At 43.6% G+C, this 24,275-nt stretch overlaps 1 protein-coding gene across 3 annotated transcripts in view; it reads left to right on the forward strand.

The window, feature by feature from the left end:
• Positions 1–7,268: 7,268 nt before the first annotated feature.
• The window catches only part of SPATA7 (spermatogenesis associated 7), a 35,818-nt gene continuing 18,811 nt past the window's right edge, over positions 7,269–24,275 (forward strand). Inside the window, exons 1-4 of one of the 3 annotated variants that reach the window (XM_078864559.1) lie at positions 7,269–7,383; positions 8,973–9,090; positions 20,707–20,778; positions 23,298–23,390. In XM_078864559.1, coding sequence (XP_078720685.1) covers positions 9,069–9,090; positions 20,707–20,778; positions 23,298–23,390 — 187 coding nt within the window. In that variant the 5' untranslated portion in view covers positions 7,269–7,383; positions 8,973–9,068. The remainder of the gene's footprint in view (positions 7,384–8,972; positions 9,091–20,706; positions 20,779–23,297; positions 23,391–24,275) is intronic. The other 2 variants (XM_078864560.1, XM_078864561.1) reach the window with 2 other exon arrangements.

The following is a 24,275-nucleotide window of genomic DNA, read 5'->3' on the forward strand; positions in this document are numbered from 1 at the left end:
ACAACACTAGCGCACTTATATCTCTCTGAAACTGTTTGACATCGTTATCTTCCGTCGTCACCTACGTTACGGTATGTTACTGTCAATAACTAATATCTGCTATTTTAATGTCATTCTTCACCGTTGCGTGAGGCAACGTTGGCTGGCCAATGATTGCTGCCACGTGTTGACTTATCTTGCGTACGCGGATACTTCTTCACGCTTTTGCTACCGTTCAACCTTACAGCCATCCGTGCACGAGTCCTCTCACCTATCTTAGCCGAGTGCCTTGCAACTAAATACACGCTCGACTGTGAGCTGCCTATATATACCACAACGCGCACTCACAACAACAATCGGGTTGGGCCCATTTGTTGAATGTCCCCCAGGGGTGCTGCTGGCTGCTACTTCGACCGCTACTACATCCTATTCAATTTACACGAGAGATGGTAATGTTCATGATGAGACTTCCCCAAAAGCTCGCTGCAGTGCGGTCTGAAACTGGAGAAGCGACACTTCAAGATGACTAACAAGTAGCCTGTCGTGTGTTACAAACTCCCGCAAGTATTACGCTCGCTAGTGAAATGTTGCTGTTGTTGATTTCGTTTAAGTGCTCCCGATGAAATCTGGCGGGAGCCCTGTTGTAGGCAGACACGCGCTTGTCCAGATGGAGGCTGTCAGCTTCACTGCAAAGTGTATATGACTCTTGAGGGAAGGGGAATTGATTTTATTCTTGTATTATTTATTAATTCTTACTATTCTATAATTGCTACGATTCCATGAAACATTCGAAACCCTAATGGAGCCTCTTATCCGTGCATTAAGCGTGCATATACCGGAGCTATTAATGATTTGTGATCATGCATATTTTAGAGGCTCCTTTTCGTCTTGGGTCGCCTTTCTGCTACAAGGGGCTTAATCGATGTCTGAGCTATAGTGCACCTATGCCGCATTACATACACCGCCATGTACTCTGGTAAACAGTGCATAATTCAACTTTATAATTAGGATTAAGGTCTATGATTAACAATGCAGAACCCGTATGACTGCATTATTCCTGATCTCTGCGGGTAAGGGATACACACACTGAATGTTTAATTTGCACTCCATGTCTTATTACAGTACATGGAAGAATCTTGATTTGAAGCTTTCATGACTGCAGGAATCCATACTCATTGGTTCTTTCGGTAAACTCACGTAGGTATACAAAATTATAGATCTATAATTTTTTTACCTATGTGACTTTACGTAGGTATAAAAAATAATATATCTATTACTTTTTTTACCTACGTGACTTTACCGAAAGAACCAAAGAGTATAGTATACGGAAGGTCAAAACCAAGTATTTTCCCAGCGATTATCACAACATAAAAAATGTTGTACACGCGTGGATTCTGGTATGTTTTCCAATAATTGCGTTTTGTTGTTAGAAGTATTTCCAACATTGCGTTTTGTCTTAGAAGTATTCGCGATGGTAGGCGCCCACGTCAGCTGTGCAGGCAGCAGTAGAGCCGTCAGCCGCGACAAGGACAACGGTGCTCAGGAAAGCGACTGTCCAGGGTGGCACACCTCGCGCCGGCAGGGCTGGATCTCTGAGAACGACTGTTTAGCACCGTGAGAACGATTGTTTAAGGGTTCTTTACAAATTCTACTATCTCCGAAGACAACTCTTTTAGTATTGGACCGTGTCTCCTAAATTTTAGGCAACCTTTTCGATACATTTAGCCTTTTTTTGATACGGTAAGTCCATCATACTCATACAACATTTTAAAGAAATTTTCGTTGACATTCGACTTTATTTTTCACGAGTTATCGTTTGCAGGGCCGCGATGACACAGCCGGCCTCGCATAGGGGCTCTAGCGGGGAGGGTGGAGGGCCTTGGTCGGTTGAGACAGGTCACCATGCGGCAATCCTTTTGCGGCTGGTGATTGTCTCCAAATGTTTGGGCCACCCTATGATAAAAGTTGGCTGGTATTCTATGTGATGCATCCCGACGAGGCGCACAACGGTTCAGTAAAGTTGTATCCATATTGGATCATGTTTTTCTCATATTTCCCGTGCCTCCAACAGTACCAGATAGACCTGCGGACGGAGCTAATGCTTAAAGGCACTCAGCCTTAAATGGAAATTTTCAAAAAAATCCCAGTGCTTTGGGTAACTCAGGCAAGAAAACTGCTTGCGGGAACTTCAATATTGATGACAACCTGAGAGAGCTTAAAAATAAACAAAGCGTGAATTAAATATGAATCGGATGCGCAAGGTACATTAATGGCATATTGCTCTTCATGCATGACCTATGAGGCATCATGTACTATATTTACGTAGGAACCACGGGCAGTATTGGTTGTGTCTTTCATGCTTTCTTGCACTCTCTCCTGCTGCAGGCATTGGGACATGTCTCATTTACTGCAGGGCTTCCTGTCAACATTAGTTATTGTGTCGGCAGACTTGGTAAAGTAATCCATATAATATGCTGCAGGTGTGGTTAAACGAGACAATTTTAGAGCTCCCAGAAATCAATTTCAATTAGATCACATATTTGGCAACACCTCGTGTTAGGAACGTGTAAGTGGTCAATGTGCAATGTTGCTTGTCGTAAACTGAATAGGTTACAACTTAAAATCACCAGTTTAGTGTTCTATCTTCTTAGGTTTTTTCGGTAAAGTCGCGTAGAAAGTAAAATAAAATAAAAACAAAAATCACGACGTTTCGGAGGCAACACAAGTCTCGACGGAGACTTGTGTTGCCTCCGAAACGTCGTGATTTTTGTTTTTATTTTATTTTACTTTCTACGTGACTTTACCGAAAAAACCTAAGAAGATGATTCCTTGCAGTCACGAAAGCTTCAAATCTAGAATTTAGTGTTCTACTTTCTCAGCAGCGCGGTGTTACCAGCCATTACATATTCTAACTGCAACCACATCGCAATACGTTGTACATAAACCTACGGGCATATTTATTTTATAGAAAGAGGCAGTTAGTCATAGGCAGATGGAAACAAAAATTACGCCTTGAGCCTGGACTTGAATAAAGGCAGGGATAGTAGGCTCCAGGCTATGGAGGCAGCAGAGGAGAATGACAGACATCCCACTGAGAATGTCGACTGGAGGCTTTTGACAGAAATCCGTGGTTACTGGAGCGTAGAGTGGATGGAGTGGAATCGGGAGAGGTGAGAGGTAGGAGACTGCTTGTAGGGGGGAGTAGAGTGAGTTGAGAGGGGAGATGTTGGTAGGGGCGAGTCCACGGATTTTAAGAATTTAAGTCATTTTTAAATTGATCCAAGATAATATTGAGAACCAGTGGAACAACGGCAATATTGGGATGGTGTGATCAAGTTTACAGGCATGGATGAGGAGTCTCGCAGTAAAATGTACAAAAAAACTGGGCAAGTCACCCCCACTCCTCAAAAAACCAGGCCTCAATCCCGACGACCCGGCAAGCTATTGACTCATTACCAATCTCTCCACCGTCACCAAACTTCCTCTGTCCAGTCCAGTCCACCTTCTGCCAGACCTACTCCTGTGAGGCTGCACTGACAAAGGCCCTCGACGGCAGTCTTTGCATTGTGGACTCCGGTTCAGTCATCGTACTCGTTGGCCTGGACATCTCTGTGGGCATCGTCAAGCACCCTCTCCTCATTAGCCTCTTGGAATCTGATATCAGTATCGGTGGCCCAGCTCTACAATGTCCCACTCAGAAATAAGTTTCTCAGGGTGGGGGAGTATTCATCTGTGGAAATCGCATGCAGTCCCTCAGAGGTTTTGTCCACAGCCCCTTGCTGTTTGTGGCATTCACGACTCCTCTTAGCAACCTGTTTGAGAGCTTTGGTGTCAAACACCATTGCTACGCTCATGAAACCGTTCTCTTTACCTCTGTCAATTCCATTTACACCTCTCAACGTGAAAGAAGAGACTGCCGATATAAACGTGCTCTTTTGATCGACTGCGTTCATTTCCGTATTTATTGATATGACTACTTTGGTATTGAAACTGTAGTCACATTGTTTATACAAATTGTGATCTCAACAAATGTATCCGCTGCTGGATGAAGGCCTCCTCACTTTGGCGAGTGCAAATGGTGGCGTGGGAAGCTCAAGGTCAGTTCAGATATCACTCCCCACTGATGTTCGCTGTGGCTAGGAATCAAACTCAAATAACCAGGTTCATTGTGCACTTTAAGTTAAAGGTTTTTTTCACCAGGTAAGACCTCAATTGCAAGTGACCAGTGCGCTGATGACAGCGTTACAACTCCCCACGCACGTATTACTGCATTGTAATGTGGTATAAAGTATTTAATTGAGAGTAGGGCCATTATACGCTTGGAAGAGCCCTTTTCATGTTTGAAATAAAGTACAGTATTGCATATTAAATATTTTAAACTATTATCAGTTTACTAATTCTTCAATCATTAACAGGGGTTCAATCTTGATTTGAAGCTTTCGTGACTGCGGGAATCCATACTCTTTGGTTCTTTCGGTAAAAAGACGTAGGTATAAAAAAAAAAATCACGACGTTTCGGGCGCAACACAAGCGTCCATCATCAGGTGGGAAAGCATGTTGCTTGTGTTGCGCCCGAAACGTCGTGATTTATTTTATTTTATACCTACGTGACTTTATCGAAAGAACCAAAGAGTATTAATAGGGGTGTAATGATGCATTCTCAATTCAGGGTTACGCTTCTATTCCATAATAGATTATTTGGGATATTTTTTTGCATATATTATCAGAGCATGTTTGTTTGCATGTTCACAAGTACGTTTGGTTAATGCAGACATGATTCCTTGCAAAAAACATTATATTTAGTGTTTGTTGCCAGAAAGGGTAAAACTCTAATCTTATATTCTTGGTTTTTTCGGTAAAGTCACGTAGAAGGGAAACAATATTATTTTATTATTTCCCTTTTACGTGACTTTACTGAAAGAACCAATAATATGAATCCCTGCAGTCACAAAAGCTTTAAATCTCTATTCTTATGTTTTTCAATAGCTTACACTATGTAACACAATTTTTATTCCTGGGTACTAAGTGTTATTTTTTAATTGCTTATGCCTAAAAAGTGTAGAAAATCGCTATTATTCCCCACAAATTTTTCATTTATGACCAGGATTTTACGTGAACGAAAGACACAAATGCACACGTTTTCTCATTGAAAATAGATACATTTCAAAATATCACTGTCCTGGTCACAAAAGCAAAGTTTGTGGGGAATAATAGCCATTTTCTGTACTTTTGAGGTATAAGCAATTAGGAAAGAAAACTTACTACCCAGGGACAGAATGTTTTTGTTTGTTACACAGTGTTATTTGTTTTACTTGTGATATATGTAGTGGCTGGAAGTGGATCACGTGAATGAACTAGTCTATATGCGTCATTTATCAACAAACACGAATCAAAGCATGGAATTGTCCACGGAAATGATATCCGAAATCTACACTCACCGATTCAACACGTTCGTCAACAACACTGTGGCTTAAAAAAGGGAAATATATAATTGGCGACGTTTCGGTAAATGGCCCTTCATAATAACACATGAAGGGCAATTTTACGTTTACTTTTCAGGCAGTGTTTTTGACGAATTTGTTGGAACTTTTTTTTGGTTCATGTTGTTGCTTGTCCACCACTGCCAACTCTGTATTATAAATATAGGTTTGGTGATCTGTGCCTAACGTTGTAGCTGTGTTATAAAGTTGGGTAGGCGACGTGGATTTTCATGCAATTTTAAATATTTTAGTTTTTTTCATGAAAGGCTTCTTAAAATTGTAACTAATTATAAGTTTGTTACAAGAATGATCGATTTTCTTCCAAAAAATACGTATAGTTTTGGTGATCTGTGCCTAACGCCTGTCACTGCACGCTGTGTGAAATGCTGGGGAGGCCACGTGGATCCGACTGACATCACATATAATTATTATCCAGTATAGAATTTCTGCCCCAAGCTGCGAACACCATCTGGAATGCCACCTCATAAATTGGTTTTTAGAGAAAAAAAAGGAACCATTGTGATGCCGATTCGAAATCTCAACCCCCCAAAAAAGGATTATGCAATGGCACACGCTCTGGTGATTCGTAAAATGCACCGCAACTTTGTTGTGGCTGAAATCATTTCAGAATCCAATCGTGGAGACGTCCTCATTCCCATCAATTGATATGGCACCGTCTGATGTGAATTTGCCATTTATTTTGAAGCGAAGACAGTTTCCAATCATTTTTAAATGTTCTATCACTGTCAATAAGTCACAAGGACAAACTTTTGAGTATGTTGGACTTTATCTTAACGAACCTGTGTTTTTTCCCCCATGGACAACCGTATGTTGCTTTGTCAAGATGTAAAAATCAACTAACATCAAAGTGCCGATTCAGCAAAATTCATCTGCAGGAAAACTTTTGGGAGATGATCGTCATTTTACGTTAAATGTGATATGTAAATAAAAAATTAAATAAATTCAATCCAATCTTAAATTTTTATAATTTTTCATTACATACATTCTCTATGAACCCATCATATGACAGGCAATTACACTAGTCACCAAATAATGTATCTATTAATCGATGAATTGTTTTCCATCCCACCCCGGTCAAGTGACACTTTGCCGTTTGGATTTATTCCGTAACGCGGTTATTTTTGCGTCGATTTATATTCGCTTGCTTTGTGGAGTCTAATTTATTTTTGCTTCATTGTTCCCACTTGTTTTTAATGTCGGTTGCATTGTCATTTTAGGTGACCCTCTAGGCCAATGAAACTCATCATTGTCTCTCGAGTTCCCCACCTGAACGTAGACACCAAACTAAACATCTCAGTAAAGCGGTAGATTGTTCACTGGGAGAGAGGGAGGAGGAGAAGGGGAGTGGAGAGAGGGGAAGGGGAGAGAGGAGAGGGAGGGGAGAAGGATGGGGAGAGAGAAGGATAGAGGGGGTAGAGAGAGGGGGTAGAGAGGAAAGGGGTAAGAAGAAGGAGAGCAGAGCGTGATATCTTTTGTGAAATCTTTCATTTAAACAGGGGGAGGCACATAAAGCAAAGCATTGAAAAAAAAACAAAAAATACGAAATGATGAACGAAGCAAAGTGCCGACCACACCGATCATCTTCTTGTTTCCTGTGATCGTAAAAAAAGAGAAGGATGGGGAGGAAAGAGAATGATGGGGAGAGAGGAGGATGGGGAGGAGAGTGGGAGGGAAGAGAGGAGGAAGGGGAGGAGGATTGGGGGGAGGGAGGAGGAAGGGGAGGAGGGGGCTAAACGCACAGCCCTCTCAACTCTCTACTATAGCAACGCGAGCAACAGTGTGGGGCACAGTGCCGGAGATAGACAACAGCGGCAGCAGATACAACACCAGCAGGTCAAGGAGACGTCATGAACAGCTGCTGTAGTTGATCGTCGGATTTACGTTGTAGCTGAGCGCAGACAAGGTTTGATAACGTTGTGGTTGAGTGCTGATGAGATAGTATTCCATACATTATGGTTGTGCTTTGGTACATTGTATTGTAGCTCCAACTGGATATGTACATTGTATCGTAGCTGCAATTGGATACATGACAGCTAGATTTGGATACATGCCATTGTAACTGTAGTGTGATACATTCCAGTTTAGTTCTGGCTCGCTAAATCGTTTTGTAGATACACAGTGCAGCCCGTTGTATTGCTACAATAGGATACATTGTAGACTATTGTTGATATTAATTCAGGTTATATTAAATGTATAGTAGTGGCGTGCTGTAATTGGATAGATTGTACATCCAGTCGGATACACGATAATTGAGCTGCATTTTGATACGTCTACACTACATCATACACAGTTGTTATTTTCTGCGTCGTATTTACAATTTTGAAACATTGCTTCGTAGATAGATGTCACTGTGTTTGTCGTGATTTATACTGCATGTCTTCAGATTTTTAAAAATTAAGATACAATGTTCGGTTACATACTAATATAACGGTGAGTGTCTCCAATTGCTTGTGTGGTTATTGTGTTGTAGTTCCAATTGGAGTTCCCAGCTGGAAACGTCTTAACTGAGCGCGCCAATTCCACTGCATTAATTTGGCACGGTCTAATTAGCCCCATTGTACAGGGCGGTCCAGATGTCTTGTGACCCCCCCCCCTCCCATTTAATTATCTAAAAACTGATAACAAATATTTTTTTAATGAAGTCAGGTTGATTTCAAACAAACGAATGTTGCAAAGGAGAAAACAATGTAGGGGTCAATTGGGGGGCGTGGGGGGGTCACAAGACATCTGGACCACCCTGTCCACCAGAGCAGTCAGCATTTCACTGGGATTCTCATTAATTTGCATCTCCCAATTAAACACGTGCTTAGTTGCGTCATTGTCGAACATTACATCGGAACGCGTAAACTTCGTAATTGACACGAACTATTTCGCCTTCAGATGCGCCCCCAACCATTAGGATTATAGTTCGTGGCGAAGGGAACACAGCACTGTGTTATCCCGTTAGAAGTCAAGTTGTGGGTGCAGTGGTTTTACACGTCGGCTGTTGTAGCTGTAACAGTACAGCTGCACCTGCTGTTGTAGCTGTAACTTTGAAACAATTTAAGCTTTAGAGAATTGAATGGAGATGGGGGGTCACGTGACATCTGGACCACAGTGTATAACAGTCCACAAGTGCAATTGCAGCTGTGTAGAACGACTGTTATACAGCGTGGTCCAGATGTCTCGTGACCCCCCCCCCCCATTTAATTTTCGAAAGCTTAATACTGTATATGTTTTGTAAAGTAAGCTTTATTTAAAACAGAACTGAATATGCAAACGACCCCCCCCAAAAAAAATTGTTGGGGGTCAATTAATTTGGGGAGTCACAGGACATCTGGACCAGTCTGTTGTACAGTGGTCCTCCAATCTCCCCACCCCCACCCTCTCCTCCCCCACCCTCTCCCCCCACCCTCCCCCACCACTCTCTCCCCCCCACCACCCTACCCCCCCCATCCTCCCCCCCACCCTCCCCACCCTCTCCCCCACCCTCCCCTCCCCACCCTCTCCCAGCCGCCCCCCACCCTCCCCCACCCCCCACCCCCACTGTGTGTGGATGCGACGCAGCTCGGCACGTGGAGCCGGGATAGTGGAGATGAGAGCCTCGGGATGACGTCCAGCCGAAGCGCAGGTGATGCACGCCACGCATGCCCGTGGTGCCACACACACACAGACCCCCCCCCCCCACACACACACATACCCCCCCCCCCCACACACACACATACCCCCCCCCCCCACACACACACGTGTAGACTTCACAGACTGTAGGGGCAAGTGCTGTTAGGGGGGGCCGGCACCACGCTCGACCGCCTTTGTCTCCCTAGTGGCGATGCTTGCAATGTTTACACACCGCACCGGGTACACTGGAGTTGTCACCAGTGACAATTATTTGAACCGGACCTGAGCCTCCCTCCTAGGTCGACTCGGCCTCAATTGAGTACCTGGTGTAGCGGCGTGTAGCAAACATCGCCACTGGGGAGACAAAGGCGGTCGGGCGTGGGAGCTGGCCACCCACCCCCATGGTGTGCCGGGCCTTCATAGGGTGCCGCTCGCTAACAGCACTTGCCCCTACAGTATGTGAAGGCTACACGGGGGGAGGGGGGATCTTTGTCTTTATGTACAGTACACACGCGGACACAAACGCCGGTGACGAGCATCTGAAACCGGTGCTGGGCTTCCCCTAGGTGGACTCGGCCTCAATAAGACTCGGCCTGGTGCGCGGTGTGTAGCAAACATCGCCGCCGGGGGAGACAAAGGCGGTCGGGCGTGGTTTTGCTGCCCCCCCCCCCATGTCACGGTTGCGGCCTTCGTCGGTGCTGCTCGCTAACAGCACTTGCCCCTACAGCCTGTGAAGGCTACACGTGTGGGGGGGGGGGTCTTTGTCTTTGTAAACGCATTGGTGTCGCGTCTGTAGAGTGGCCACGCTTATCCTGTTCGATCCGACACGTGTGTTACTGCTTACAGAGAGAGATGCATGCTGTACAGTCAAACTTGCACACTTGTAAAGCGACACCTACGCATACTATACACACAGTACTGTCTGTATTATTGTACTGCATAGCTAACAGATGCAGGTCCACGTGTGGTGTATGTTGATATACCCTGCTGCCTAGCTACTGCCGTGCGTGCACGCTGGCGCAATTCACACCGTCATGTTCAGTAACAATTACGAGTAAATTAGTAGTATTTACCGTACTGTCTACAGGGTAAATGCACGTGTGCGTTCGTATTGTCGTCGCAATGGGGTATCGCCCACGTGACACGCATCGGGTGAGGGTTCTGGTGAGTGGTGAATGGCCCACGAGTGTTTAGACGAGTTCCGTGTGAATGTTTTAAGTCTGTGTCCCTATTTAAGTGCGGTACCAGTTAGGCCTCGGTAAGGTAAGGTAAAAGTTAAAAGGTAAATACAACGAGCCTACCTTTACCCTACCTTTTACCCTTACCCCATACAAATTACCCGATTACAGGGTAATTACTAGGGAACTACTACACATGAAACAGGTTTATAATAATAAATGCTGGGTAGAGCGCTTTATTCATATAGAATACTCTCGATGATTCCAATTTTACACGCTTTCTTTGAACTCACTCTGTCTGTTGTTGTCGTTGTTGTCGTTATTGTTGTTGTATCCTCAAATCTTGAAACTTAATTTTAACCCACTTCCTAATGTGGTATCGACTGCAAACTTGGTATACTTAGGTCATACTGATGACAATACTATATTCTATCATAAAAAATATATGTTTTTAAACCATCTTTTTTACATGTTATGTTACGGCTTGGGTCTAATTGTCCACGCTCAACTGACGTTGGCTGTGATTGGCCACGGTCCCCTTACGCTGTGGCAAGCTTCGGGGCCACTTCCTGGAGTCGTGGAGTTCTGCCATTACTAGTACATTTCATAAAGCGTGTTTTTAATCAAGTTTGTTTTAATGTTACTTATTAAATCTAGGCCACGGACTGCGCCACGGAGCTTTTAGCGGTAAACAAGGTACCGTAGTTACCGGGTAATACTTTGCGCTACCTTTACCCTACCGGGTAATTCTTCCGAGCTACCTTTACCCTACCCTTTACCTTATCCCTTGGCATGTCGACACCTTTACCCTTTACCTTTACCCTTTTACCCGGTAAAAAGGGTAAATTACCTTACCTTGCCGAGGTCTAGTACCAGTGTTGTGTGTCTGAAGCCACAGCAAGTCACCCACGTGCGTCGTAGAAGGGGCGGTCCAGATGTCTTGTGACTCCTACTCCCTGCCCTGCCCAATTAATTTACTCCTAAAATGTTTTTGACCTTTGTATAAATTGGGGTAACGAGACATCTGGACCACCCTGGACACTGTTGACATTAAGTACTCTCCACTGTATAGATTTTCCAGTGCATTATTGAGACATTATCAATGAGTAATGTATTATTGTTGAGTTGGGCTCGTCAACTGCTGCCAACGCTGGTTCCTTATGTCTAAATTTGCCTACAGATCCGTGTTCCTTTAGAATCGTTGTTGGTGTTTAGTTTGTTGTCCTTCCCCCGCGCCTCCGATTAGCACGGTTGGGCTACGTACGGTGCGAAAGAAGTTCAACATGCATACACACACGACTGTTATACTACCTACAGAATATTGTTTTCTGTAGTGATATAGTACGACACTGCATACATGGTCTTATTAATTACTGCTTCGGGTAGCTCAAATCATATGTGGGCATCGAGGTGTAGAGCCACCCAGTAAACGTGCCAACAACGTTGGTATGGTGGTGGGAACCGTGGGACCAAAGTTGGGCCCCAACGTTTCACATTTACCGAGTGAATTATTTTTACACGCTTTTATTAGTACACACTTTTATTTAGCTCAACTCTGTCTGTTGTTGTATCCTCAAATCTTGTAACAAAATTTTTACCCACTTCCCAATGTGGTATCGACTGCAAACTTGGTATACGTATGTCATACTGATGACAATACTTATATTCTATCATAAAAAAACATTTTAAAACATTATTTTTTATATGTTTTGTTTCGGCTTGGGTCTAATTGTCCACGGTAAATTGACATTGGTTGTAGATCACCACGGTCCCTTACGTTATGGCAAGTTTCAGGGCCACTTCCTGGAGTCGTGGAGTTCTTCCATTACTAGTATGGTACATTTCATTAAAGCGTGTTTTTAAAAACCTTTTTTAAGATGTTACTTATTTTATTTTGTGTTCTTCGTTCAGAAAATCTCGCCCGAGTCTCAATGCACCTGAGAGGCATACGATAGGATAACTTTAAACAAATGTCTAAACAGATGAATTCCTAAACCTATTTGCTCTCCTGCCACCCTATTTCCTGAATTGTTATGAAGATGTAGTATGCCTGCCTGCCCTTGCTTCATACATGCACCACAATCAAACGATTTAGCTTTTTACATTGATCCTGGATCAAAACCTTGATTTAAGTATGGGTTTCAGTCACCCACCCATGATTAATATCAGATTGTTAAGTGTAGCGAGTTAATGGTTGTTACAGCTGAGTCACCAATGACCACAAAATTAGATTTGTGTTTTCATTTAATTTGACTTATGAGCAATACATATTTCAGCTTCATTGCCATGTGATGAGCACTAACAGGACATACACATGTTTGCCCCTAAGGCTGTATGATAGGCCTAATGAAATTACTTATTTGTGCAGTTCTGCGACGTATAATTGTGGTGCTTTGCAAACGCAAAGTGGTGCACTTCTGACCGTGAGAATTATACATAGCGATATTGATGTTGCATTGATGAAATGTTTTAGGCAGTTGTCGCTCAGAACAGACATCGGGTCATTTTCCTAAAATGCCAGCACAAGGATGGGGAACCCACAGCAACCCATGGACTTAGTATGACCCACAACTCAATTTCATATGTCCCATGGCCACACAGAGGCTTACCCTTTCAAAAGAACCCACAAATGGCATTCGTCACTGCAAGTATCTTAGCCTCAGAAAAATTCTGTACTAGAGGTTAATATTACCTGGCAGCAATGTTTCTAATTTGATGACACTGAGTCACCTCTACGGATGACGTCCGTGGATAGCACTATAGTGTGTTTAATGTGTCGGTGGTCAGGTTTTATGTGGCCCTCATAAGAAAATTGTTCCCCAGCCTTGTGTTAATGTATAACTTAGAGTGTGTATCGGTTATGGGTAACTAATGCAGTGCCGCTGATAAAATTGTAATGCTGCACTGCATATTTTGATGGTTTATATCACTGTACTGGTCCGATGTTTTTTAACTTTAATTACATGTACAGCATTTTAATCTTGATTTTATTTATGCGGTTGTCACAAATTCTGAGCCTTTGCCAGGAACCAAACTCAGGTCACTGGGTTTGTAGCCCACTGCACCACTGCTGCATCTGACCTACTATCGATGCTCCATTGTAATTGGCAACATTTCAGCCTGAAGCTTGTAATCTATGAAAGTACGATAGGTATAGGACAGGGATGGCTGTGTATTTTTAGACCAAGGCCGACTAATTGTGATCCTGTATAAGCTCTAGGTCTGAGCTTCTATTGCATTCAGAGCTGCATGCAATTGGTTCAAGCCTCAGACCAGCTCACTTTAAACTTCACACTGGAACCTGTGCTCACATTATTTCGATGCAAACCATGACCACAGACAGGCCTCTTAACGCTTGCTACCAAGTGAGATTTCAATCACAATTTGTCGTGGATAAATGGAATGATATTTATTGGTGAAACATTCTTAAATGAATAACGGCAGATGCGCGTGCAGCAGATGGGCTAATTATATTGGTAAGGCTTACTATATAGCACCGCGACAAATAGGATTAACTGTGTGCCCTTGCAGTGGCTGCCATACGGTTGCAATATCTGTCTTACAATTAAGTAGAATGGGGTACTGATGCCTGCATTGAAGCCATCCTATGACCGTGATACTGGTAGGAACCTCCTGATTACACCAGCCCACAGGGGATTATTGTGTCCGTCCGTCGTGCATCCAAAAATGGGAGGGGTGGGGCTGGGTGGAGAGGGGAGGGTGGGGAGGCGCTGGGTGGGGAGGGAAGGGGAGGGTGGGGAGGGGCTGGGTGGGGAGGGGCTGGGTGGGGAGGGTGGGGCTGGGTGGGGGGTGGGGCTGGGTGGGGAGGGGCTGGGTGGGGAGGGGCTGGGTGGGGAGGGGCTGGGTGGGGAGGGGCTGGGTGGGGAGGGGCTGGGTGGGGAAGGGCTGGGTGGGGAAGGGCTGGGTGGGGAGGGGCTGGTCACCCCGTGATGCCCTTATAAAACTCAACGTTTAACCTACTTACGCCGGCTTGTGCCCGCCCTCACAGTCGGGCATATTTGCGGAATACACCACGCCGCCCTTGACCCTGGCCATTGACCGAGCAACCCAACGTTCCTACCAGCTCACTCCGCAGGAATGTGTTGTTCTCTGAACAGTGGCGAATCGTTTAGTTGTGTTGTATTGTGGTTGCTGAGCATCGGCTACATTTTTTTACACAAAGGATGAGAGGGGTACAATCACGGATAATAAGATATGTGATGCTAGTTCCCCATATCACAGTGGACAGGAGAAGTTCTCTATAGCGATTGCAGAATGCCACTTAGATTATAGACTCAATCTGTTGTGCTTAGAAATATGTGGCGTCTGTGATTTATTGTCAGAATAATGGTGGGTTGTACTTTATTGTAACAGCCTGCCCGTGATATTTTGGCATGTTTTAATTTTGTACACTAATTATGTGAATGCATTTTTATGCTTTATAATGTATTAAAAAAAGTACATAAGCATGAAAATCGGCTGCATATAAATCAGTATAAAGTTGAGGTTAAAATAACTACGTTATTATACTGAAGGTATTTTATATAAACGGCGCAGGGATTTGAGCTTAAGGTCGTTTTGTGTTGTGTCTTAACTACAGACTATTGTGTTCATTGCTGACGTTAATAGTTACCTTTCTTGGCACCATGGCATTTCTTGGAATGATCACCACAGTGCAGGCAGGTCCAGTTCAAGGGTAAAAATTAGGTCATAATAATAATAATTGTTTTTCTACCCTTTTATCTGGCAACAAAACTGACACCTTTTTTTTTATAAGGAGTCATGTTTGCATTGACCACAATACCTGCGGTCGGAATGCAAACAAAAAACACAACTTTGATAATGTATGCACTGTCCTTGAAATTTATTGGTCCACACCAGAGAAAAAAAAGGTGTCAGTTTTGTTGCCAGATAAAAGGGTAAAAAAACAATTATCATATTTTGCTACTGGCAAAGGAGGTTCCAATGGTGTAAATTCGGTCATAGTTAACATCCTTCTCAGGAATTTTGCCACTCAATGGATAGCTGAAAAAATAGTCATTTTATAGGGCACAATGAATGAGGCATTTTGTCAAGGTGACTCTCACGTATGTGTCATTTTGCATCATCACCCGCCGCTACTGAACATCTGTGAAAAAGAGCTTTGCAGCTAATCGGATTCCTGCAGTATAAAGAATGATTCTGGTTCTGATCCACTGCGCGCTAAATGTCCGTGCTTCTCTTCGATTTGCGCGAGAGAAGTGGCGTAGGTAAGCGAAAGGTTATCTCTGTCTTCGCACTGATCAATCGGTCGCAGACAATTTAGTCAAGTCCATTGAGCAAGAGTGCTTAGCGCATGCCTTGGCAAGCTCCAGTGAGCGTTGCAATTTTCTTATTCCCCCGCTGAGTGTCTACTTCAGGTTGAGTCAATCGACAATGGAGTGCGTGGTCTTGCTGGCACTGGGGTGCGAGGGCATTGCCAGTCATGTGTAGATGGAGTGTGTGGTTGCCGTGGTACAAAGAGTGGGCGGTAGTGTAGTGTTGGTTAGCACACTGCGCTGCCGAGTTCGATTGACCTAGGATTTCCCTAAGTCCACTCAGCCTTAAATGCGGTGTTTAAAAATATTGGCAATGGTGTGGCGCTGGCGAGACCATTCTATCGTGCGCCGTATTGCAGCTCGTTGACAGCACTTGCCCAAACAGCCTGTGTGGGCTATACAGGGGATCTTTGTATTTTAATTTGTCTGCTAGTGAGGGGAGTTTTGACGTGATATCAGAACAGGACAGAGTTATTACTGATCTAGCTGCTGTACTGGGTTCAATGCTTTTCTATGTCAACCAGTGACCAGGTTTGTGTTGTTCTCTTTGTAAGTGAATCATTGTTTGGAAAATTGAAGTGAAAATTTCCAAAAGTGAAAAAATTGAAGTGAAATTGGATTAGCCCTTCCAAAAAAAATGTATCCCACCTGTGAACAGAATACTGTAGAACTTTATTTTTTATTCGGTATTTTGTGGAATTGTTTTTTTCAGGACCCTGTGATTACATGTTAGGTTGACCATAGGATTTATTTGACAGATTCCATCCCATTAGTTATAATCAAGTTGCGACTTAAAAGCAACACAAATGATAGCAAACGACTCAAGTAGTGGATGTTGGAAGAATAAACCATTCTAGTTAGAAAATCAGTACACTATTAAACTTGCATAAATGCATTTTGTTCCAAATAAGGCGAGTTATTTCTCCTAATTCTTACTAGAAAAACAATCGGTGTGACATTTGCTTTCTAACCTGGCCTGAGCATCCCCAAAGTAGTCGCTGGCTGAAATTAAACATGGTCTAAATTTAGCTTTCGATGTATCTATGGCTAACCTAACAACTAATAAGAGGAGTTGAATGTGTGTGTGTATGGGCAGCGGTAGTGTCATGGTTAGTGCACTGTCCTACGAGCCCGGCGACCTGAGTTCGATTCCCGCTCACAGCCAACTACGATGGCGAATATCTAAACCGGTCCTGGGCCTCCCCTAATTTGACTCGGTCTTAAAAAATATTAGCTGTTCCAGTGTGAAAAACATCAGCACTGGGGAGACAAAGACGGCCAGGCATGGTGTTGGCTACTCCACCCCCTCATGTGCCATGCTGGCCTTTCATAGGTACTCACTAACAATACTTGCCCCAATACAGTAGTCCGATAAAGATCCTTTGTCTTTGTACGACGCACCCGTGTGCATGCTTGTGAATTGTGTCAACGGTTGGACGGACTTGTCACCTAAATTACGTTTGTGTTTGTGTTGGTCTCCAGGGAAACAAGAAGCTTGTGTTTACAGATAGCCCTGCCACCCACAGCATGTTAATGGCCAATGGCCCCTTTAGGTAGGGAGAGCCCTTAAGTTTTATGCTGAACTCCCAGTTAATGGTAATGGTGGTGGTGGTGTTTATTGAGGCATGGTCGTTTTTTTTTCTAAACCACTTGTGTATTGCACCACCTGCATAATTCATAGGCTTGTACCGTTATTGAAGAAAGCACGGCAGGCAATCGAAAGTCAAATGCTCAGCCTATGAATTATGAGAAGTGCAATTAATAATAAATTAATTGTTGAACAGGTTCACCCCTTTTGAAAAATCTCGCATTATCGATCGCAATAGATAAAAAATTAACCCGTTAAAACAAAGTTTTTCACTATAAATCCTTTATATGCGTGGTATCGGTTTTATTTTATTATTCATTTCTGTTTTTCTTGAGTAAGAGTTTCATTTTTATCACATTGGTATTTAAAATTAAATATGAAATTTCTTTTATCCTAAAAAGTGGAAAATTTTGGAAAAACATTTTCACGAAAATAAATTGTCACGCACAACGAGTCTGTGTGCAAAATGTCAGCTCGATTGGATCACGGGAAGTGGGTTAAAAAACGACCGAAAGATTTGCACGGTCGTAAGCGCGCAAGCAAGCAAGTGAACTTTAATATAAAAGATTTAAAAAAAGATTGAAGGTTGACATCGAACGGAAGTCGTGAACCCGGCTAAAGAAAGCAAATTGTGGCTGAGATTGGTTCGGCCCCCGTCATTGCTAATGAGCAGATTAAAGGGGGAAATTATGTTTAAGAGACCTGTAAATATGAAACGGTATTTTTGTTGCCTATATAATGATGGTACACTGCCATTCATGTTTTTTTGTTATCGTGATGTGCACTCTGTGCTCGCTGCTAAATGAATGGCAACTGCACGCGTCATATGCAATGCGTTGAAACAACACGGGTTAACTTGACGACGAGAGAATGTGGCCAGACACAATGTAGCCTCCGTTTAGAAGCCTTCATCTGCCTGGGCACTTTTGATTTTCAACTTTTAACTTATTTTATTTTCACCTACGTGACTTTACCGAAAAAACCAAAGAGTATGGACCCTTAAAGTTACGAAAACTTCAAATCTAGAACTTTTAATTTGCTTGAGGGTATTTTAAACTCCCACTTTTACCTTAGGAGACCCCTTTTTTAAATCCATAGGCGTGCCTCTCCAAAGCAAAGCTATTTTAATTGTTAGCTTTTCTTACAAGTGCTTTCCACGTCTCTAAGTTATTGAGCTAATCATGGGGAAATGTGTCTGCTTTACAATTTTTATTACCGAGTGTCGCTATGCCCTCTGCTTAGTTGGCTTCATACTGGTAGTAACCTCCTGGTTACACCAGCCCACAGGGGATTACTGTGTCCGTCCGTCGTGCAGGGATGGGGCTGGGTGGGAAGGGAAGGGTGGGAAGGGGGTGGGTGGGGAGGGTGGGGCTGGGTGGGGCTGGGTGGGGAGGGGAGGATGGGGAGGGGCTGGGTGGGGAGGGTGGGGCTGGGTGGGGGGTGAGAGGGGTGGGGCTGGGTGGGGAAGGGGCTGGCCACCCCGTGGTGCCCTTATAAAACTCAACGTTTAACCTACTCACGCCGGCTTGTGCCCGCCCTCACAGTCGGGCATATTTGCAGAATACACCACGCCGCCGTTGACCCTGGCCATTGACCGAGCAACCCAACGTTACTACCAGCTCCCTCCACAGGAATGTGTTAATTACAGCAGCAGCAGCTTCAATTGTGAGGTAACTCATGTGGGTCGCTGAGGTTGTTGCTGGGTGGACGGCTTGCACTGAACTTTTATTGTCAGAGACTTGAAGCTCCTACTCGCCACTTAACCAAACAATTAAGTGCGTGCACTTATCATGGCTTGCATTACTCCGGCGTTGTAACAGAAGAAAAAGAAAAAGCGTAGCTCTTAAATGTTGCGTCCGTGTTTTCTGTATTCCGGAATGGGTTTTTTCACCGGCGCAGAAAGATCGAGGACAAAATGCCGTCGTATTACAATAATTATTACTCCCATACTCAGCTGCTGCAACACTTATATGATTGAATTGCACACAGTCTGCTGCCTGTTTATTGATTTAGACATAATAAGCCCTGTTTTATAACTCTTAGCATTCTCAGACTATTGATATTCAGAGCAACCAGGATCTTGAAAGCTGCACTTTGTGTAGTAATTTGATGTTGCACTACAGTTGTCGTGTGCGTGTTATCGTTTACAACATTACATATGGTCTGTAAATCTTACATATGGCCAGCCTGGCCTATTAACACTGCGACTACTTTTCTCTGGGTGATTAATATTGTGCCTCCATGTGTTTACAGTATTTATTTTACATGTATACGTTACAGAGGTGTAAGTGCAAGGGCATGTCAACGCATGTTGAACAGGATATTGAATTATTAATGTTTGCACAGTATCACACTTGTTACTTTTCTTGGACAAACTACAAATACGGGATTCTGAGTCGTGGCAGTTAAGCCTAACCATTGACCATTAAGTTCATACTCGGTTTCCTAATAATCGTAACTGTACTATAAAAATTATGTTATCACTTTTTCATCATCTTCATACATTATCTGCCTAATGCTGGATGAACGCCTCCCCACGCCATTGCCATCCATCTGACTCCTGCACGTGAACTGATCTCATCACTCCATTTCCATAGTGGTCGTGCTCTTTCACATTAAATATCTATAACAGTGTATGTTTTTGATGGTAAAACAAATGTTACATTTTGATGAAGAATGTTCACAATCTGTGTATTAACTTTATTTTTTTACTTCAAACTTTAGTGACTGCAGGAATTAATATTCTCTTGTTCTTTCGGTCAAGTCACGTAGATAGAACAAAATAATAATAATAAATAAAGTGATTAAAAATATCACGTTTCAATCGCAATACAAGCAGTCGTCATCAGGATTATTATTTTTTCTACCTACGTGACTTTACCGAAAGAACCATAAAATATGCGTATGAACTCTTACGTGTGATATTTGAATGAGAGACGTGGACACCGACTTAAAATGCAACAAAGATGAAAAGTGTGCGAATAAGTATGAAGAGATGCAGGCTTGCAATTACACAGAGACAATTTGTGAAAACGCATGAATCGATGAACAAACAAAAATCAGAAATGCCTTGTTGACCGTTGAGCATAGTAAGGAGGCTCATCGCGAGTAGGATGATGGCCAATGGACAAAGACGGATGATAGATTGGCAGCCAAAGTAGGGATTGCACAGTTGATGTACGTGTGTTGAACTTCTTTCATACCATACCTTGACAACTGTGCTAAAGGGAGTTGATGCGCAGGAGCGAGATAGATTTTGGCACTGCTGTAATTAATTCAAAACTTAAGTAAATGAATTACAAGCACAATGTAGAAACAATGCCATATAAATGAAATGTATCACTCTAACTTGCTGTTGGAAGAATTTTCAGGTTAATTATTCAACCCTAAACCACATAAATGAAAAAAACATTGCATTTTTTAGGTTCTGTATATCGTCCTTTCTACTTTCCCTACTATGAAATTTATCATGTGCATATATATTTTTGGAGCATATGGGGTCATGCTAATTGTATATGTACAAGAACTGACGCCTCTGCCATGCTGTCTTGTTGTTTTATGCTTAGACGCGTCGTCATGGCCAGGGCGCCGCAGCATTGTGGGGTCAGCTCGGGGTCACCTGGCGATGAAGAGTGGCCGTAAGCCTCCCATCAGCCTGACATCACCCTCTGCGTCGTTTTTACTTTTTGTTCATATTGGCGGTGGAAAATAAAATCATAATGAGGCACAAAGTTTAGTAATAGGTTTTTACCCTTTCAACTGGTACAAAAACTGACACCTTTATACAAGGTATCATGTTTGCAATAACCACAACACAAGCAGTTAAAATGCAAACAAAAATGAACAACTCTGATGATGATAATGATATGCATTGTCCTTGAAGTTGATTGGTCCATACCCGAGACAGCTTTTCTTAGAGCCTAGTCTCCATTGGTGTTGGACCAGATGATGTCAAAAGGCGTACAACTCAAAGACAGCGCACTATCAGAGTATTGAGAGCTCGGGGTAAGCATTTACACTATGAGACCTCCTTTACCAGTGGCAAAATATAGTAATAGGTTTTTACCCTTTCAACTGGTACAAAAACTGACACCTTGTGAGTAGGCACAAAGTTGTTTACCTCTAAGCCACTTTTGTCAGCCCTCTGCTGGACAAGGGCCTCATCCACTCGAGCGGCGCCACGGTGACGAGATGTTAAACAGCTCGCCAGGTATACATGAGGTTGTGGTATCGATTCCGACCCTGACGCCTGTATATCAGGAGTTTGCATGCCCTCTCCCTGTGGTTGCGTGGATTTTTCTCCGGTCCTCCAGTTTTTCCTCCACATTTAGATTCAATATGCGGTTTAGAGTATTTGGCTGCTATAAATGTCCACACGATAAGCCACTTCGTTGAGCTATCATTTGTGGCCAAGTCGCTTCTGAAAAAGAGCTACGTAGCTCGGTGGGCCATACCTGGTAAAATCCAACTAGTTCAGTTAAGTTCGTGGGTTTTGTGGATTGTTTGACCGTACTTGAGCAATACAACAATGGGTTTTGCTGCATTGCCCTCTGCTGACAAGGTAGCCCTGCAGCAGCCTACAATATCTGTCTCATGGATGGTAGTGGGCCATCCACGCAAAAATCCTGGCTCAACCCTGCTTAGCGTCTCAGTTTTGACAAGATCTGGTGCATTCCAGGTGATACGAAAGACCAGATAGCAGTGTCAGAATGCAAAGCTGTCATCTCTTGGTTTTCAGTTTGAGTGATTAGTTACACGGATGATCGCGTTTATCCAGTTAGACCATCTATTTTACAAGGGAGATCCGTGGTACTTGAGTACAGCAGCAAACTAAAGACAAAAACATCAAGATGTTCACCTTGACCTCAGATGTTGTATGCACCTTGATGTACAGTTGGAACACCTGTGTACTGCGTGCATAATCACAAGATATGGTGTTCCAATCCGACATTCATCATGGTTAAAGATTTGCCATTTAAATCAAACTTCCAAATGAAACTTATTTATAAAAATGTTATATACCACTCTCTTCACTCAATGACACTGCAACCTAAGTTCAAAAACCGCATTGCTACCTTATTTTTAAATCGTGTATTTATATTTCGATTTAAAGCTTTCGTGACTGCAGGGATTCATCTTCTTGGTTCTTTCGGTAAAGTCACGTAGAAGGGAAGTAATAATTATAGTCACGTGCCGTTTCCTTTGTGCAGTGAAAGGTACACTGCTATTTCCACCATGCGGTATAGCTGCCAAATTCACAGCCAACAAAGCAATGAGCCTATCATTTATCCGTTCACCTGGAAAACGTCCTTATTCAAGGCACACCGTGTATTCTCCTAATTGTGTGAGAGACTGCCAGATCCACTGCACGCATGTTTTAAATATTGCCCATCGTACGAGTAATCCTGCCATGCTGTAATGCTAAGCACACCGAGATCTGCAATCTGGAGGCCATCGGGGTTGATCTCCTGGCACGGCAGTTGAAATAACGAGCAAGTTTCTTAACCCCCCTCCAACCACTGGTTCACCCAGCAATATGATTAGAGACACCGCAGACGATCGGCAGATCGCGTGTGGGTGGGATAAAGTGTGGGTACTCTCACCCTCTTTCAAAATGTCTTGCTAGCATGAAAGAATAGACCAAAATACTCCTCATAGTGGGTGTCTAGAACTCACTCTAGTGGAGGCTCATATCAGCAGTGATGTGAGCAAGATTTATTAATTTATTTTACTAGGTAAGGCCCACTGAGCTATATATCTCCTTTTTCAGAAACGACCTGGCCACAAATGATAGCTCAACGAAGTGGCTTATGACATGGATATTTATAGCAGCCAAATACTGCAAATGCATGTTTCTAAATGTGGAGGGGAAAACTTTAGGACCCAGAGAAAAATCCACGCAACCACGGGAAAAACATGCAGACTCCAAATATTCTGGGTCAGGGTCGAATCCAGGACCTCCTGTATGCCAGGCGAGGTAGTTAACATCTCGCCACTGTGGCAGCGTTATTAACAAATGTATTGGTGTTTTTTGTTGTTGATAGTGTTTGGAATGTTGTCTCACACGGGTGGGTTTGTATTGGTTCAGGTTTCCCTGCATGTAATGTAACCTACGGTGGTGATGCCTGTGGTGTTCCCTTTGTGTTCCATGGAGCAGCATTTTGCCCTGGCTCTTCCAGCAGAATTGCGAGCCAGATGATGATCGAGGACCAAATGACGTCGCATTACAACCGCATCTCTTCAGCCAAAGGTAGCAGAATCTTTTGTGTGTGTGTCTGTGTGAGCGTGAGTGCCTGCAGGGTGGTGGCACGGTGGTTAACCCACAGTGCGACACACCGGGCAGTACAAGTTGGATTCCCAGCCATGGCTAACATCAGTGGCAAGTCGTATCTGAACCAGTCCTGGGCCTCCTCTAAGTGCCTTACTTTAGTGCAGATGTAGTGTGTCAACATGAGCACTGGAAAGAAAAAAGTGGACTGGCTTGGTTGTGGTTCCACCACCTCGTCATATGACATGCCAGCCTTAAAGGGTACTTGCTAACAAGAATCTGTTGAGGCTATACGGAGGGTCCTTTTATGTGAAGTTGCAGTGGCAACCTAAGTTTGATTCCCTGCCCACAGATAACTGGCAAGTGGCACATAAATCTCCTGGATCTCTCCTAGGTCAACTCTGCCTTTAAATAAGTACCCGCTGAAACACTGGAAAGTCTTAAGTAGGCCATGCAAGGTAGTGGCCACACCACCTCATAATGTGCTCTACACCAGCCTTAGTAGGTGCTCCCCGAATAGAATTTGCAATTGTGGACTCTTATGGTGAAAGTTTGGATTTTTGTCTTGGTGTGTTTGTGTGTGTGTGGGGAGCTGAAGTGTAGCGGTTAGCGCGCTGCGCTATGAACCCAGCCACCCGGGTTCGATTCCCGCTCCCGGCCAACATCAGTAACAATTATTCGACTCAGCCTAAAATGAGTACCTGGTGCGGTGTGTAAACATTACCACTAGGGAGACAAAGGCGGCCGGGCGTTGTGCTGGCCACCCACCCCCTTGTGTGCCATGCCGGCCTTCATAGGTGCTCGCTAACAGCACTTGCCCCAACAGTCTATTAAGGCTATACGGCGGATCTTTGTCTTTTGTGTTAC

Source organism: Lampetra fluviatilis, chromosome 18 (genome assembly GCF_964198595.1).
Source record: "Lampetra fluviatilis chromosome 18, kcLamFluv1.1, whole genome shotgun sequence".
Taxonomy (NCBI): domain Eukaryota; kingdom Metazoa; phylum Chordata; class Hyperoartia; order Petromyzontiformes; family Petromyzontidae; genus Lampetra; species Lampetra fluviatilis.